This window comes from Acartia tonsa, chromosome 13, assembly GCF_053477335.1.
Source record: "Acartia tonsa isolate MP-2025a chromosome 13, ASM5347733v1, whole genome shotgun sequence".
NCBI lineage: Eukaryota > Metazoa > Arthropoda > Copepoda > Calanoida > Acartiidae > Acartia > Acartia tonsa.
Genome location: NC_137272.1, coordinates 9,241,196 through 9,259,244, shown reverse-complemented (window position 1 = coordinate 9,259,244; position 18,049 = coordinate 9,241,196). Strand labels below are relative to the sequence as shown.

General features: G+C 31.1%; 1 protein-coding gene across 1 annotated transcript in view; it reads right to left on the bottom strand.

Annotated features, from left to right (window-relative positions):
• Positions 1 to 18,049, bottom strand: part of LOC145335507 (protein unc-13 homolog 4B-like) — a 122,719-nt gene that overhangs the window by 42,197 nt on the left and 62,473 nt on the right. Inside the window, exons 8-18 of the mRNA XM_080181288.1 lie at positions 17,542 to 17,593; positions 16,758 to 16,817; positions 10,991 to 11,123; positions 9,836 to 9,892; positions 9,363 to 9,430; positions 8,722 to 8,774; positions 3,268 to 3,288; positions 2,419 to 2,474; positions 1,916 to 2,022; positions 1,627 to 1,674; positions 529 to 613 (exon numbers count right to left, since the gene is read on the bottom strand). Of these exons, the coding sequence (XP_080037414.1) occupies positions 529 to 613; positions 1,627 to 1,674; positions 1,916 to 2,022; positions 2,419 to 2,474; positions 3,268 to 3,288; positions 8,722 to 8,774; positions 9,363 to 9,430; positions 9,836 to 9,892; positions 10,991 to 11,123; positions 16,758 to 16,817; positions 17,542 to 17,593 (740 nt within the window). The remainder of the gene's footprint in view (positions 1 to 528; positions 614 to 1,626; positions 1,675 to 1,915; positions 2,023 to 2,418; positions 2,475 to 3,267; positions 3,289 to 8,721; positions 8,775 to 9,362; positions 9,431 to 9,835; positions 9,893 to 10,990; positions 11,124 to 16,757; positions 16,818 to 17,541; positions 17,594 to 18,049) is intronic.

Here is an 18,049-nt window from a genome sequence, read left to right as displayed (position 1 = left end):
TAAAATTTGTATTTACCCCCAAAAAAACTTTTAACACCAGGATAAAATTTAAATGTAGAAAAGGATAATTATTCCCTTTCAATCCCATATTTTAAGTGCCAAATGTAAAAAAGCGCTTATAGATGTTTTTGGAGTAATTTTTTACAGAATGGGAGGTGGGGGGGTGGTAAAATCTATCTTTTTAAAATATTTTTTGAGGGGGGGAAATCTGATAACCAAATATATTCTTGATACCAACCTATTACGTTGGATGCTATATTTATTTTTCTTAAACTAGTAAATTTTTGCCCTACAAGAAATATAAAGTTAATCATTGGACACAAAAGTAACTAGAAATGTAATCTATGACCTAAACAAATTTAGCTTTTTTCTACTACAGATATTACTAGTTATCTAGTGTATACTATATGTACTTTTATAATATAGGGGATTTAAAAAAACAAGACATAGTCATAAAACGATGCTAAAGTTATTTTATTATATCTTAGTTTCATTAAATTTTCCGCTGATATGTATGTAATCTATTACCTCAACAAATTTAGTTTCTTCTTCTGCGGATAGTAATGAGTTATCAACTGTATACTTGAGTTTCTCCAATATTGGTAGGAATACCCTGCAATATGTAATTATTAGAGCATAGGTTACAAAGCATAACAAGGACGATTACATCCTGAGCTGGATTTTCAAATCATTTCAATGGTGCGCCAAATCGGGGTGAGCCAACTTTCCACCAATGAGAGCACAGCATTTTACGAAATGCCGCGCTGTGATTGGCTGAAATTCGGCGCACTCCGATTTGGCGCACCATTGAAATGATTTAAAGATCCAGCTCAGTAGTACCAAAGCTCTTCAAAATTATAAGAAAGAAAAAATAATTTTCTAGTTCAACAAGTCGAACAAGACTTTGGGGGGCTTTAATCAAATCTTGATTTGGTAAACAAACTAAATGAATCCGAACTTTTTCATCAACAATTTTAACATAGAGAAGGGTTAGTTTTGTTTCATTAGAGTTTGGGGTGTACATTAATTTATCCTCCATTGTCTTAACTATAGAGATCCTTAATAGATCTTGGATTGAGCATGTTTTAGAAATCTTAAAGGATGAGACAAAATAATATTTATCCCCATTAATGATAAACAAATTTGCCCTAAATTAAGATAATTGGTGAAAAATATTAGACATTTATAGTGTATTAAACCTACTAAAATTCAACACAGTACCAGCAGTTTTTTAGCTATCGAATAATAAAACCTGGAGTACTAGTTTAATTTACACTCCAATGTCCCTTCCCTCCCTGTTATATGTTTGTATCTAATGGTTTTCCTATTTGCATAGGAAGAAAAACAGGAAACAAATATATATGTATACAACTTTTTTTAATGCAGGAATTAAAAGATATATAAAGAGCACAGAACCTTACCTTCACGTTAAAAATGTACACACGGATTTTATGATAAAGGTCATAGAGATGATACGCTTTCTAAATTGTATCTAACTGATACAGGAGTAATCATACCAAGTTTGGACTACTACAACAAGCTTAAATAGGGACAAGAGCTATCCGTTATGGACAGACATACAGACGGAACCTAACTACAGAAAGCTTTACATTTAAAAATACTGACCTATAATCCAGGGGTAGATCACAATGTGTATGACAATAGACAAGCCATCTAAATAAAATAACAAATTAATTATTTTAAGAAACCCCTTGTTCTACTAGAAAAAAAATTGGGGCTCATCTTCTCCATGGGCGATTCTACTTTAAAAACTAGAGTTAACCTCCCTAAAATTTATTACAAAACTTCCCTTAAAGACACAATTTTCATTGTGAAGGAGAACCAAATCGGTTTAGTAAAATCTTTTGGTACACACAGGGAGATATCCTGTAACTTTACCCAAAGTATCTGGTACCTGGCTAGAACAGTATCAGCGCCAGTTAGTTTTCCCTGAACAGCATGTTGAGACAGGATGATGACAGATTCTCGGCTGAACTCGCCGTTCCAGGTGAATGGAGCTGCCTGCATAAACAAATGCTGGAGAAAGTGCTTTCCCCCAATGTATTTATTAAGCTATGAACCCCCAACTAATTTTTGAAATAAATTGAAAATAAGAAGGTAGGTAGGTTAAATTGGGTACAAGGTAGCTCCACCGGGTTTTTAAAATTTATTTCAAAATATCTTCAGGGGGTTGCTGTGCTCAACAAGGAACTTTAAGGGAAATTAAAAATAAACTTTTATAATTGATTGAACAAGAATAAATATTCCTAAACATATTCAGCGATAAAGGTAAATAAATTACAATCCAGTAAAAAGAATATAGCCAAAAATAAAGCTAACGTAAATTACATTACAATCTTATGGACATTTAAATTGTTGGAGTTTTGCAGCTCTAGCTCCTAACGAAAAAATACTTACACTAGTCTTTTGAAGCTCATGAGCGAATAGTATTTTCAACAGATGTCTGTGTTCCTATGAGAAAACTTTATCTTGTTTATTTATCAAAAATTGACAAAATTAAAAGGTTAAGATTTAGGGCTAAACTCTGTGCAAGCCATTGTTTAAAAACTTGATCATTGAAATCATCACAAATAAAAAATATATAATTGTGCTTTGAAAAAAGAATATTCTTTTAAAATATCTTTTAAAATTTATTTTCTTTTCGATAATATTTGAAGCGTGACAGTTTTTATCGTTTACTTAGTATTATAGACAGCTTTCCACGGATAGTAAAAATAATAAGTTAATTTACAGCTGTGAAGGCCAGGAGTGCTGGGCCAACAAAACAGGGATTAATTCTATGATTTTATATATTACTAGCGGCTACGCCCCCTAGAAGCCTCTAGAGGCACTTAAGGTAGGAGGGGGAAAAGTCGACCTCAACCCATTTTAAATTTGAATTCCAAAGAGTAGTAAAAAACTATTTTTTTGGAGGTAGGGGGGGTGAAGACACCCTCCCCAAAAATAGTTTAAAACCTTCCCAGGACCTATTAGAAGCTTTACTGTAAAGGAGAAAAGTAATGGTTTAGCGGTTAGCGATATCCTTCGGGACAGACAAAAAACGCTTACTACTTTATATAATAGAACTAGCGGCTTGGCCCCTAGCCTCTAGGGGCTTTTCCCCAAGAGGTGATAAAAAAAATAATTTGAGGAAAAAAATTCTTTTATTTTACAGAATGGCTGAGAACCGGTTCTTGTCCAGCGGAATTGAATCGGATTCGTAGCCATGGTGTAAAATAATTGATAAAATGACAAGATAAAATTCCTGGCTGCTCAGATTTCCATCCTGTTGACACAAAAATATTTTCAAACTAATTTTTAAAGCAAAACATAGCATTTATATACTTAGGGTTGGTCCGTACGGCCGGAACGAATAAGTTTTTCTTTTATTTAGGCATATTAGAATTGTCCTATCAATTTCATATTTTGCATGGTAATTCCTGTAGTAGTAAGGTACGATTTAGAAAGCGTAGCAACTCTATAATCGTTACCGTTTCTATTTACGTCTGTCTGCCTGCAAATTTATATTTCTGTCCGTCTGTCTGTCCATCTTAAGCTTAGACTAATAAACTTGTTAAGAATTGCTCTCAAAGAATTAACTTAATGGCTCTTAGATGGTTTTAAGCTGTTTTCCTCAAGATTAAGACACCCCCTTAACAACAAACAAATGGTTGGGTTTTACAACCCCCCCCCCCCTCTATATGACAAAGCAGTATCTTGATTTTCTAAATATTTAAAAAATAAACATAAAGGGGTATTAAAACAAAACTAGTATTACCGATGGACAAACGAACAGACAAACAAGAAGACTCTTAGAGTTGCTGCTATGATATTCTTTAAAAAATATGTTACCAAATGCAAAGCTGTATAAAAGTACGCCCAACTCTAACCTGAAAAGCTACACGTATGGGCCCTCAGATGTCAAAACTTTATTTTAGTGTTTGGCCAAAATGACTTAGCAATTGTATCTGTAAGTACGTCTAATAACATCCTTTGCTATTTTTAAAATCCTAGAAAATTTTTTTTGCAAGAAAATTGCATAAATTCGCAACCTTTTTAGAACCACTACATAACTCAAGTTTTAAAACTTTTTATATAAAATCCTTTTTACAAAAAATATCAATAATTACTTAAAATTAAACCTGAAAGAAAAAAAATCTCATTACACGTGTTAATTTGCATGTTTTAGGTCTTTTTTTGAGGAAAGTATAACTTCCACATTTTTGACAATAATATATTTTTTTAACATTTCAAAGTAAAATATAATAAAACTTAAACGATTTTTCTTGAATTATCAGTTGAAAATTTCATCAAACATGCAATTTAAGTGATGAAAATTTAATAAAATCATTTTTAGAATGTTTAGAATTACCAATTTTCTACATTTAAAACAAAATGTTAACATAATTTAAAAACATTTTAACATATAACTTCAAAAATCATTAACATTTTATAAAAAGATGTTTCAAAAAATAAATCATTAAAAGGTATTAAAATGCATTTGAAATTACTTAAAATTAAAACGAGAACATCTTTTTACACTGTATTCTATGTAATAGAGTTTAAATGACATGATTAGTGAATGAAATATTTCCTAAACTCATTAAGCCTTTTTGTGACTATATTAAAAATAATTTATTTTGTTTTATATTGCTTTTTTATTCAAATATTTGACAAAATTTTCCCTACGTCAATAAAATAAAGTCAGTTTTTTACTGTTTCCAGGTTTTTCTTTATAATTATAACAATTAAATATAATATAAATCTTCATTATCTTTTATTTGAATTATCATACACATTAAAATGTAAAGTATAAGCTAGAATAGCACTTTTTTCAACGAATATTTTAATGACATTATATCAAAATAATTCCTCTTAAATATCACACAACATATGATTGGGAAGTATAGCCATTTCTTGGAGGTATAATATTTACAAAAATACCATTAATTCTGTTTTTATCAGAAGTTAAAAAAATTGAACAATTCTAAAACAATGGTTGGCTGTCTAGATATTGAGTACACTAAGATTACGTCTCTGTTCTATTAAAATAACGTTGCAAAAAGAGGGGTTCTGAAAGTAATCTACCTAATTTTTTTTAAAGAACCAACAAGTACTGTCAGTATCTTTTTTCTTGTAATCTAGCAGACAATCAAATCATAACACAATTTTCATGATAAAATATTCAGGTTTCTACTTCACATTTTAAAAAATATACTGATCAATAAAATGTTCAAAATTTTACTTTGTACTAATTGACAAAATATGTTGTAATTCTTATTTTAAAGTTACATTTTTATCCCTGACAAAATCATAGACGACTTTTAAAGGCATCTTATCTAAACTTTTTGAAGAAAAACTTAAAAACGTTAATTAAGTATGAAAACTATTTTCTTCGATTTTTCTGAAGTTATTATCGCATTCTATGGGTTTTTTATTATCATTTACTTATATCGAAAGTGCCAAACATTGTACCCTAACTTATTCATTTAATAAAAAACCAGCCGTGGCTAGTAAATGTCCAAAGTTGTTTTTAAAGTTTTTCTGTGATTCTTTTTAATTTTACAACAGTGGGATAAAATGCGTTTTGATGCAAGCTGTAAAAATGATAACAAGGATAATAACATTCATAAGTAGACGAGCACAAAAAAACATGAAATGAACAAAGGAAAGAAAGAGAGAGATAATGCAAAAAAAAATCACGAAACCGACGGACAAAACGATTTATATACTATATGCGTATTCGTCATAGGAATCTTCACTTAAAATTTCAGCTGACTATCTTTAATAGCAACCGAGAAAATCACATTTCTCCCATACCGTTACAGACTGACTGACTGGTGAACTGACAGGTAGACTAAGTAAATCAATTATAGAGCTGCTTCGCTTCTAACAAAGTAAATTTCATTCATTCTTTGTAGATAGAAAGAAAAAAACAAATAAAGAGTTTGAAAACAGTTAAATTTTCATTGACATGGGGTGTAAAGTTTCATCATTTTTATCCAATATCAACTTTTACCAATCGGTGTTTTCTCTAAAAGTCACAATTGAGCACTCAACCAACCCCACTCTTTATTTATTTGGGGCCTTTCTTAAGAAGATAGAGGTTGATTATCTTTAATTATGTTTTACTACGACTAATCTCTTCCTCTACGGGGTTATAACTGCGGGTTTTTACCTGCAAGGGCCAAAAATACCTTCCCAACTCCCGTTATTTTTCAATCAATTATTTCAATAACAAATGAGGATTTCTATGCTCAATAATTCATATGAGGTAAAACATTATTAATTTTTAAGCATTCATAAATAATCTGAGAAGTATCAATATGTAAATATTTTAAGTCTAAGTTTAGTCCAAGAGCCTAAAAATCAATAATTATCCCTTCCTCCAGTAAATAACCCAAAACTATTACAGGACTATTAGGTATACTAGCGGCTACGCCCCTAAAGGCATCAAGGGACACGTAAAATTTGTCAAACTACTTCAAAATCAGCTATTTAAAAAAATTTCGCCGCAAGATGGTGTTAGTTATGTTTTTAGCTATTTTTATTATAGTTTTATAAAACTTTTTCAATTTTGCTTAGAATAGATTCGTAATATTTTTCTGATTCTAAAGGTATATATGAACCCATGTTTTTTATGTCTGTTTGAGAAAATATTTAGGTCTAAAGTTTTTATTAAACCGAGGTTAAAAAAATAGATTTTTTCAATAATTACTCAACAGAATTTTAAAAGTAAGGTGTCAAATTAAAGATCTTACTATTTTTGTTCATACTGGCCATTTTCTTCTTTTATTTTGTTGCGTTTTAGTACCTTAAAACCGACTTAATTAATTTTTTAAAAAACTTAAATTACTTAAAAAATAAGAGGTCTACAAAAAAACCGATTGCATATCTGAATTCTATGAAAAATTTTACATCTACTACTTACTGAAAGGACCGGCTAGCTATCTTAAATAAAAAGCAAAAAAGTTGATACAACTTCTTTAAAAGTGTTATCATTAAAAATTCAAGTGCAAATTTTAGCAGCAAGGCTAGCTACTATATAATGAGAGTCTGTTTGCCTTTCTGTCCGTAACCAGTAAAAACTATTTCATGTCTTTGACTTCTGAATAGCGAGGTGACTTAAATCTTAAGTATTTTAAGGGGAACAACGTAATTTTAATCGTTGGCTCAGAAACCTTGGTTACTATTTCTGATTGGTTGTTTTAATCTATCAGTGTCCAAAGCTTTTAATCTACATGAGGGGTAATTTTATTCATTATTATTGAGGATGTAGATATAACAATCGTTCATTGTTTCATAAGATTCCTGAATAGAATTTTTAGTCATCATGCAACATTGTCAAATTTTAATAAATTTTTTTTTTATGAAAATGTTGATTTTATTGGTCAAAATTATAAATTATGCCAAAACAATCTAAATCTTTCGATTATAAAACCCTTTTAAATAACCATTGGTAACACATTATTATAAGAAAAAAGGAATTTAAAAAGTAACATTCTCAAAATCTAGATTTTTGTATGAAAAAAAAACAACACCAAGCCCCTTTTTTAGATCCCATCATTATTTAAAATCAACGCACACATTATATAATTAAGTTACTTAATAGTACGTGTAAGTTTGTGTCACTTAATTTATCTAAAACGGCAAATTTTTCTTAATACCTAACTAGTTTTAAGCTATTTTTTTGAAGGTATACTTTTTTAAGTTAGCAAATAACAAATAATTTGATCGACTTACCAAAACTAACATACTTATGAAGTTATAAATTCTTTTTAGATCTAGAGGTGGTTTTAGACTATCTTATTTTTACTTTTAGGTCTTGTGATTGTATACTGCCTACTTTCACCCACCCCCCCCCCGTTTCCTAACTTCTGTAGATGTTAGGGGCGCATTATCTTGTATAGTTATAAACTACTATTAAACCCTTTGCTTAAAAGTACACATCTTACAGCCATTAATTCTCGGCCAGTAAAAAGTTATTTGCACTTTAGCAAGCAATTTATTGTTATATTCAGTGATATTAGTGGATAAGGCAGTTGACCTAAAATTTATATACATCCCCAATGACTATAAACAAAAGTGCCACTTTTATAGATTAACAATTGGTTAAAAAGCAATAAAGGGCACTACTTTTCTGGAAACAACAAATAAGAATTAAATGATAGTTCCCAACGTTTTTAAGCCACCAAATAAGATAATTATATATAAACTTGGTTGAAAAACATTTTTGGTACCAGTGTAATTTACAGTTCAATGCCCACTCCCTTCCTTGGTTATATTCGAGTAAAGTAAAATCGGGAGAAAAGCAATTTTACTTCAGTTAAAATGGAACCCAAAAGAAATTTATTAATATTTTGTAGGCTAATTTTTAGTTTTGTTAAGTAAGTCTTATTAGTCCCTGTTAAGGAGAACCATATCGGTTCAGCGGTTATCGAGATTTTTCGGTACAAACAGACATTATGTTACTGTACTATAATGATAATAGGATTTCTTTCTGAGTGTGTCCTTACTAACAACTGGACAGACAGAAATAGAAATAGACCCTGGAAAAAAATAGACCCTAACACCTACTTCTTAAAACTAAAATGGAAAGTTAAGGGTCGACTATCCAATCACATCAAGCGCCATCGAGACCTCTGGAGACGTTTAAACTTAAGTAAACCCTTAATTCAGTCTATCACTAATAATTATAATGTCAAATATTTTTGTGTTCCTTTTCTGTTGATAAAGTTAAGGTCAGCTTCACTTCTCCTCGTTCTTTCTGTTTTCTTAAAATATGAATATTTTTAAAAAAAATTATTTGGCGTTTTTTAAAAGCTTTGCTTTTTAATAATTATCGTGGGTCTGTCTGTTGGTCAAACCTTGCAAGAGGATTCCTCTAACAATTTTGTAAGCGGGCCGATTCTTATAATGTTAAAAAAATTAAATACGTTGACTAAAATATAAGTCTATAAATCTTTTATGAAAAAAATGTTGGAAAAACTTATATAATAAAAAAAAGCAATTATAAATCCCCGTAGTCAGGGGAATCTACACATAGAAATCAGATCCATATCCTTCAAACCCTTTAAGAAAATCAGTTTTAGAGTAGCTTGCACTTCTAAAATTACATCACAATATTTTTGGATAACAAATTTGTTTTTCCCTTGTCGCTTCGAAACCGATGAATATCCGGTGAATTAGAACCGGTTCTTAGTCACACTGAAAAATTATGTCTAACTTCATATAATATCCAGTTTTCTACAAATTAAAAAAAGCACAATCATCAGATTAAAACCAGTTTTTTAATATAATTGTACATTTTATATCCGCGGAAAGCTGTTTATAATACGATGCGAGAAATAACTATTACTTACTTTGTTTCAGGTTTCTCCAGCGGCCACCAGCCAGAAACTCCCTTGGCAGGTATATCCTTCAATGGGATCTGAACAATAAATGCTTATTAAACTTACTATTATTTCCTAGGGTATTAACAAGTTCTAAAACATTAAAAGTTTGTTTGTCAATAAGACCAATTAGTCCTAAAGGTAGTAGAGAAAATGTGATCTTCTCGGCAGCTATTCAAGATTGATCGCTGAAATTTTGTTGTGAGGATTCCCTTTATCAATGAACATCAGGTATATAATTTACTTGGTCCGTCGTTCTGTCGGTCATGCTACAAAATATAAATGTTTGAACATACATGTAAAAGGTAACAATTTTAGTCTTGATTTATGACCACTTAACACCTGCATTTTTAACCACTTTGTCAACATTTCCAACTAAATCATTTTGTGTGCTTTGCTATTTATGGATGTTGTCATCCTTGTTTAATAAATAAATAGTTTACCTGAACACTGCCTAGAAGTTCATGTGTCAACTTGCCTGTAGTTGCCCCCAAGGTTTCCTAAAATAATAATTTATGTTTTGAATTAAATTTTCTTTCTTTTCCAGAGAAATCAAATCAGTTTAAAAGAAAAAGGATTTCGTAGGTATCATCACGATTATACTTCTCAATATCACTCTATTTTTATGGTTGTGTTTCAAGCCAAGAACCCCCTTCCCCTCCTTTCATAATTTAAATTAAAAAGTGTTTTACTTCAGATTTAGTTAGTTTAGGTTATATTGGGGAGATGGTAGCCACGCAGAGTTAGCGCACCGCATGTAAAGGCCCTGCAGGACCTATAAGACCCCCTTATTTTCTATTTATGGAGATCCTATATTTCTTCATCCTTTGTATCTCTCTAAGAACCAAAAATCAAAAAATAGATGTCACCGACAATTAAAAAAGACAGTCAACCAACCATCAAAAACACCCAACTATAGAGTAGTGTCGCTACCAAAGAATGGAAGTATATGTATAACTTTGTATGTATATATTTTGATAAATTATTCAGTTATACAAAAGTTTGATTATTAAGTTCAAAAAGAAAATGTACATATCATATATATTTACTGTGGATTAAACTAAAAGTTTTTCCAGGAGGTAGGGGACATTGGAATGTAAACTAAACTGAGGTGGATTCTTTTTAAAAAATTCCTCCACTAATCGCTTAGTGGGGCAAAATTGTTTTCGTAAAAAATCCACCAAAATCACAATAAAAATCTACAAAAATTAAATAAAATCTTATGTTAATAACCCTTATATGATTTTGTTTAATTTTTGTAGATTTTTAATGTAATTTTGGTGGATTTTTTACGAAAACAATTTTGCCCCACTAAGCGATTGGTGGGGCAAGTTTTTTTTTAAGAATCCACCTCTGATTACCAAAGTACCCCAAAACACAGAACCCACTGTTAGACTATGATTCTCATAGTAGAATGTATCTTAAGAAGAGTCTATGGGCATTAAATTGACATTCATAAGTATAATTGGTCAAAAAGTTTGTTCACTAGAAGTTTGGAACAGTTTTTGGGCCAACAAACAAGATAAAGTAGTTGAAAAACTTTGGGTACCAATATAAGTTACAGTCCAATGTCCTACCTCTCAATTATAACACCATACCTTGATAAATTTTCTAACACCTCTGGCATCTTTGACCTCATTGATTTTCTTGAGTTTAACAGCCATATTTTCCTCGGGGTTGAAATCCCACACATCCACCCTCAGTTGGTCTTGTTCTGTGCTATTTACATCCCTAACAAATACCAATGTTTATGTCGATTAAAAATTTAGGATCCAAGCGGATAAGACAATGAACGATAAATTGATGTACATCCCAAATCATGACACACAATTACCCCTTACTTAGATTAAAATAATGGTTGAAACAAATTAGCACTTAATTTTATAAATCAAACATTCAAAATTTCATTAAAGTATACAAAATTGTTAAGACAACCAATTAGAAAATGTTATTATAAACCTTGGAGACTAGTTTAATAAACAGTCCATTGTCCACTCTCTTTCTGACTATAAATGCTATATTCTGACAAATAAACGCCAATTTTCGATGCTTGAATGAATACTAGCGTCTTCTCCCCATTATTATCTATGTTTTTGAATTAAGGGGGGATGGACAAGTAGATTTATTCCCTGATAAATAGAACCCAATCGATTCAGCGGTTACCAAGATCTTAAGCTTTAGACAGAAAGACATCGCTCTCCTTCATTTAATTGCTAGTCCATCTAAACTAATAGAAAAATAATCGATAATATGTTAGTTATGGCAATTACTATAAAACTAACTGGTTTCCTTTGCAATATTATGCATATCTAAAAAATAGACAGTCATATAGAATATCTTCACTACAAAATCCTTAATATAAAGCAAAAAGATATCTGTCTCTGGGTCTGTCTGTCTGTCTGTCTGTGTGTACCGAAGGATCTCTCTAGGCGCTAGACCGATATGGTTCTCCTTTAAAGGGTAGCTTCTCAAAGGTCTTGGGAAGGTTTAAAGCTATTTTTGGTAACAAACCCCTCTCAAGAGAAATCGCAAAAAAAACATAACTAACAAATTTATCTGCGAATTTTCTTTTGTAAACATCTGATCTTAACATAGATTAAAAAGAAAAACATTTTACAAGCTAGTAAAGTATAAAATAAAAAGCTAAATTTAAATATTGTTTCTCTTTTAACTTTAACATTCTGAATAAATATTGATATTTGAAAATCTGTTTGCAAATATGTGTAGCACAATTTTTGGAGTAGCGACTCTATAACTCACTTTGTCTGTATGTCCGTTGATTAGTTCAACTACGGTAGAATGTCATTTTCTAGGTTAGTATTCAAGATAGACAGTGGAGATTTTTGCGTGAATATTCCTAATTTAATAAACATACTGTATCAAATTTACTTGGTCTGTAAGTTTTTAGAGCATCCTACAAAAAAAACTATACAAATGTTACTTAATAAGATTTTCTACTTTTTATATTATTTTTAATACCACTGAAAATTTGCTCTATACCTCGCTTTGTCTGTTTGTCCATCCATGGTTATTTTGTACTTTGCTACTTATGGATGTTTTTATCCTTGTTATTTAAATCTTTTGCAGATAGTGAATAAAAATTTTAAAATATCATTTTGAATACGAAACAACTTTAAATTCACATGTATTGGTCGTTGTATGTCAATAATAAAAAGCTTTTTTGTTTATAAAAAAAATATATATGAATAAGTATTGATTGTCTTATAAATTAATTAAAATTCTCATATGTTAAAATATTCCAAGCATTTTATAACTGTTTTTCACAGATAATAGTTTTGACCCCATGAAAAGAAAAAAACGATAAATGCCTTTTAGCATGGCACAGAACCGGTTTTTTAAGATAACGGAAATTAAACGTATTTTGTAGCCATACTAGAAATATCAATTATGATTTTGCCTTAAACTTTCTTCAAAGGATTAAATTTGCAACTTTTAAATCAAATTTGCATAAATTCAAACTTTGATGGATAGAGTTTGGCTCCAGGGACTTTAAGGGATAAGACAATGAACGGTAAATTGATTTAAATCCCAAATGATGATTAACAAAGTTACCTCTTATCCAGCTAAAATGTTTGGCACTTCTAGTTTTGAAACGGCTAATCAAAATTCAATAAAAGTGCCAAAAGATATTGAGACAAGATAATAAGATAATGCAATTATCAAACTTTAGGGAATAATTTTAATTTACAGTCCAATGTCCTCGCCATTCCTGGTTCGGTTAAAGAATACAGGCAGCGCTAGGTAAATTGATAAAAATAAACCACCATTCTCAGTCAAATTATTTAGAAGCCTCTAGTGAAACATTAAATGTTTGTTGCAAAAGCGAGAAATTTTTAAAAATTTGGATTTGTGATTTCTCTTGGGAGGGTGGCGGTATAACCCTTCCACCAAATAGTTATAAACCTTCCTGGGATCTATGAGAAGCTACCCTGTTAAGGAGAACCCGATCGGTTCAGCGTTAAGCAAGATTCTTCGGTACACAGACAGTCAGATAGACATAATGTTACTTTATTATACTACTAGCGGCTACTTCCCTAGAGGCGTCTAGGGCACTTGAGGAGGGAGGAGTCGAATTTGATAACCCAATTTCTTATTTTAGATTTTAAAAAAAAATTGGGCGGGGATTATTTTTCATTTTTTGGGGGGGTTGGGGGTGTCCCACCCTCCAAGAAAATAGTTATAAACCTTTCCGGGACTTATGAGAAGCTACCCTGTTAAGGAGAACCCAAATCGGTTCAGCGGTAAGCGAGATCCTTTGGTACACAGACAAACAGATAGACATCATGTTACTTTATTATACTACTAGCGGATACGCCCCTAGGCCTCTAGGGGCACTTGAGGAGGGGGGAGTCGAGTTAAATAACCCAATTTTTTTATTTTAGATTTAAAAAAAAAAACAATTTTGGGTGGAATTATTTTTCATTTTTGGAGAGGGTTGGGGGTGTCCCACCCCAAAAGAAAATAGTTATAAACTTTCCCGAGACTTATGAGAATCTACCCTGTTAAGAAGTTAGTGAGATCCTACGGTACACACACACACATCATGTTACTTTATTATAAGGATGATACTTTTTTCAGAAAATAAGATTTCTTCGTAATTAAAAAAGGAAGTGGTTAATGGTTGCCAAATAATGAATTCTAAAAAAGAATGTTTTCATTCAAAGTGGCTTTTGAGCATAGAAATCATCTTCCCTCCTTTTTGAAATACCTCATAAATTAGGCGGGAGAGTCGTTAGTTTTACGTTTGTTTGTTTATCACTTGAAGTCCTGAAGGGTTAGAACACAGCAGGTATAAGCCCCAGAGGGTTATGGACCCCCCCCCCCCCAGTGATTAGGCTTAGGAATATAACTAATTTCTTTCTCACTTAATTTTTTTCTAAATTAAATGAGAGGTTAGTTCAGTGATCTATATGCACTTTCATGGAAAGCCCTAAAACTGTCATTTATCTATAATTTTTAGCACAAATCGAAAGATATTAATCAGGCTTCAACTTTGCAAGCTTGTTGAATTTAGAGTTCGCACAAAGAAGCAATTTATTTAAAACTAGCGGCTTTGCCCCTAGCCCCTATGTGCTTTGCCCCAAGAGGTAATTAAAAAAACAGCGGTGGTGCGACCACCAAAGTTTTAATTACCTGCCTAAAAAAATTGGGGGGATTTTTTTTTGGGGGGGGGGGATGTTAAGGGTTTCCCATCCACTAAGAAAATAGCTTAAAATCACTACAGGACCATAGATATATTCCCTGAAGAGTAGAGTCCAATTGATTTAGTAGTTAACGAGATTTTAATGGACAGACGGACAGACGGTTGGACAGTCAGACATCATTCTACTTTGTATTATAGATAGCAAAGTTGGTCTATAACATTTTTTGTTATTGTGTTGTTTTATTATTGGAAGAGCTCTAACCCTGCTGGGCTTTATGTACCTTTACCAAAAATAACCTACAAAGGCTATTTTGACTCAATATTTTGTCTCAACATTCACTATACCATTATGAAAATATTCTTCGCAGTGCTTAAATTCAAAATTTATATTTTGAATGAACATATTTTTTTAGAATGTTGCACATTTCATTTGAACTAGACACTCAAGGTGTGCCATTATTTCCACCTAAATATCAACTGCACAAATGAATAATAGTACAAATTTAAAAGCAATTTTTCAAATTGATTAAAACTGAATCAAATTAGACAAACATTAATATTTTGCCTTAGTATTTGACATTCCCTGTCAAAACATTTTGTCTTTATTATGACAATATTATAATTAAATATCCACATTAATATGTCAATAACCCTTAAAACTAAGTATCAATAGAATGCGATTAGTTTTGAAAGTAGTTTTAAAATTTGCCATGCATAATAGTTTTATTATCGGACACTGACGTATGATTTTATGATTTTATAATTACTGGATATTTATCTTTATTTTGCGCATTAGTGTGGCCCAAATGAAGGTCTAAATCGCTTTTCAATGTGCGCAATGTAAAAATAGGTTATGTATTGTTTGTAGATTTTAGCCCTATAATTAATTCTAAGGAAAAATCTATCGCTATCTCGTCAAATGCATTTTTATTTTCATTCTTTCTTCCCCAATTAATATAGCCTTACACCAGATAAAAAGCAAATCATCAAATTTTCTGTCTGTTTGTTTACAAACATTGAAATCAAATATTAAAATCACCAGGAATAAACATATGAAGAAAGAAAGTATAAAAATTTATTTTTGTACAATTACAATAATTTGGGAAAGCTAATTCATACTGCAAAATCATTGAAGAAAAATAATAAAAGATAAGCCTTACTCATAATTCCTGGTTTAATAAAAAACAATCAAATTATTTTTTGCAATTTTAATTTTTTTATTAGTATGCTTTTTTTTTAAAGTTAAATATAAGAATACGTATATTACATGTTTTTTTTACCTTCATTTAATTTTTTATTTAAATAAATTGTCTCTTTATTGGCGACAATTTCTGTTGAGCCATGAAATTTATTAAAAACACTTTTTCCTATTTTATGTCTTTAAAATGTATATTTTTTAGAGTTTTTATCATTTCTCTTCTCATAAGACTAATAGCTACTGTTTTAGTTCAATTTCTTACACAAATTATCAATTCAAATAAAACAATGTTTTTAGACGTTTTTCAGAATTATTCGGCAGGAATGGCGGTTCTGCCTACTTTTTATAATTGCTTCATATTTGAACTCTTGTTACATTATTTTAGGTTTGCAGTTCTTTAATTATTTCTTGTTAAAATCATGAAAATATGCAGTTTTTTGATAAAAAGCTTAAGATTGAAATTTCGAGGTCAATTTTCATTGTAGAGAGGTCTTGTTTTCACTAAAAGGTCTACATTTGAGCCGGTAACAACTTCAAGGTATGCGCAAATTGATATGGTAAAGATTTAAAAATTCATGTTTTTTTGGGCCAGTCTATTGCGCATATATACATAATATATATAGCAAAGTAGAATGATGTCTGTCAATTTGCATTCTGTCCGTCTGGAGCTTAAGATCTTAGTAACCATTGCACTGATTGGGCTCTACTCTTCAGGAAATATAGTTACTGGTCTCGCAGTGGTTTTGAACAATTTTGTTTAGGGGGAGGGAGGGGGAGAAGGGCGGCACCATCACTTGTTCAAAAAAGGAAAATTTCCACCCACCCCTCAACAAATAATTTTAAAACATCAAAAAATTTCCCCTGAAATTGTAAGAATGTGCCCCTAGCGGCTAGGGGCGAAGCTGCTAGTATACTTTTATAGTGGATGCGGTTTTTACAAGAAAATATTAAAAAAGAACAAATTAGAACAAAGCTTCGCAGCTGAAACTAAATGAATACTTACAGGACATATTCTTCATTCCATGTTGGGTTAAGGGTTCGTGGCTTGTACGATGTATTGTTCCTGAATATGAAATAGATTCAATGTCCATCTGTCTATCAATGTATATTTTTATATTTTACGATCTAAATTTCTAACAATATGACTCTGCCCTTGGGGGGAGGTAAGTGAGTCGATCTTCGACTTTAATTTACAATGTAAGTTTTAAAAAGAAAAAAAGTACAAATATTTTGAAGGGTAATTTTGTTCTTGGGGCGATTTTCCTTTTGTGTGGACATACTTTCCCCCAAAATAGATATAAACCTTCCCTGGACCTATAAAAGGCTTCACTGTAAAAGAGAACCACATCGTTTCAGCGGTTAGTGAGATCCATCGCTACAGACAAAAAAGCCTACTACTATATAATAGGACAAATATGTCTGTCGTCCGTTGTTTTGGAGAATGTTTTTTTAATTTGATATAAATATATTTGTATGTCTGTAATTCTGTATGTATATCTGTTTGTCTATCTGTATATTTGCATTGTTATTTTGCTGTGTGGTTGTGAGTCTATCTTTTTTTCTTTTTTTATTGATATATTGCACACATCTTTCCTTTTTAATCTGTTCATATATCTATCCTTTATCTATATGCATACATCTATTTGTTAATAAATCTGTCTGTCTGTCTACCTGACTGCTTTTTCTAACTAGCCATCTATCTGTATGTCTATATCTACCTGTCTGAATGTCTATCTATGTGTCTTTCTATCTGTGTGTCAATCTATCTATCTATCTATATAACGTACCTTGCATATGGATTTGAAGTAAGGTAGAACGTACAGAAAGGATCACTATATCCTAAAATTCAGTTTTTATTATTAGCAGATTTCTACAAATATTTTAGATTATTTTTTCTACAAAGAACGTGTCCTTTTGTGATTTAAAAAAAAAATAGCTAATCGGTGCTATTAATAAGTATTAGATGAAAATTACTTTGCAGACCTCTTATTTGTGAAGTAATTTAAGGTTTTGTTTTGTTTTAATTAGGTTGGTTTTAACTCATTAGTGACGAACCGGCTTTTAACGCCCGGTTCCAGAAAATGCCGAAAAAACCGGTTCTCAGTTTCAGGATTGCATCATTCTCAGTATGAATCCCCCCTCTACTACCCTGGTTTTCATTTCCCTCTGAAGCAGGCAGTTTTGCTTACTTCCGTTTGCCGGTATAGCTCAACAAAATTTGAAAACCAAGAAAAACGAGGTGATTTTAAAATACCCCTCCTAACTTTTTTTTATGAAGTAAAGTTAGTGATTTTT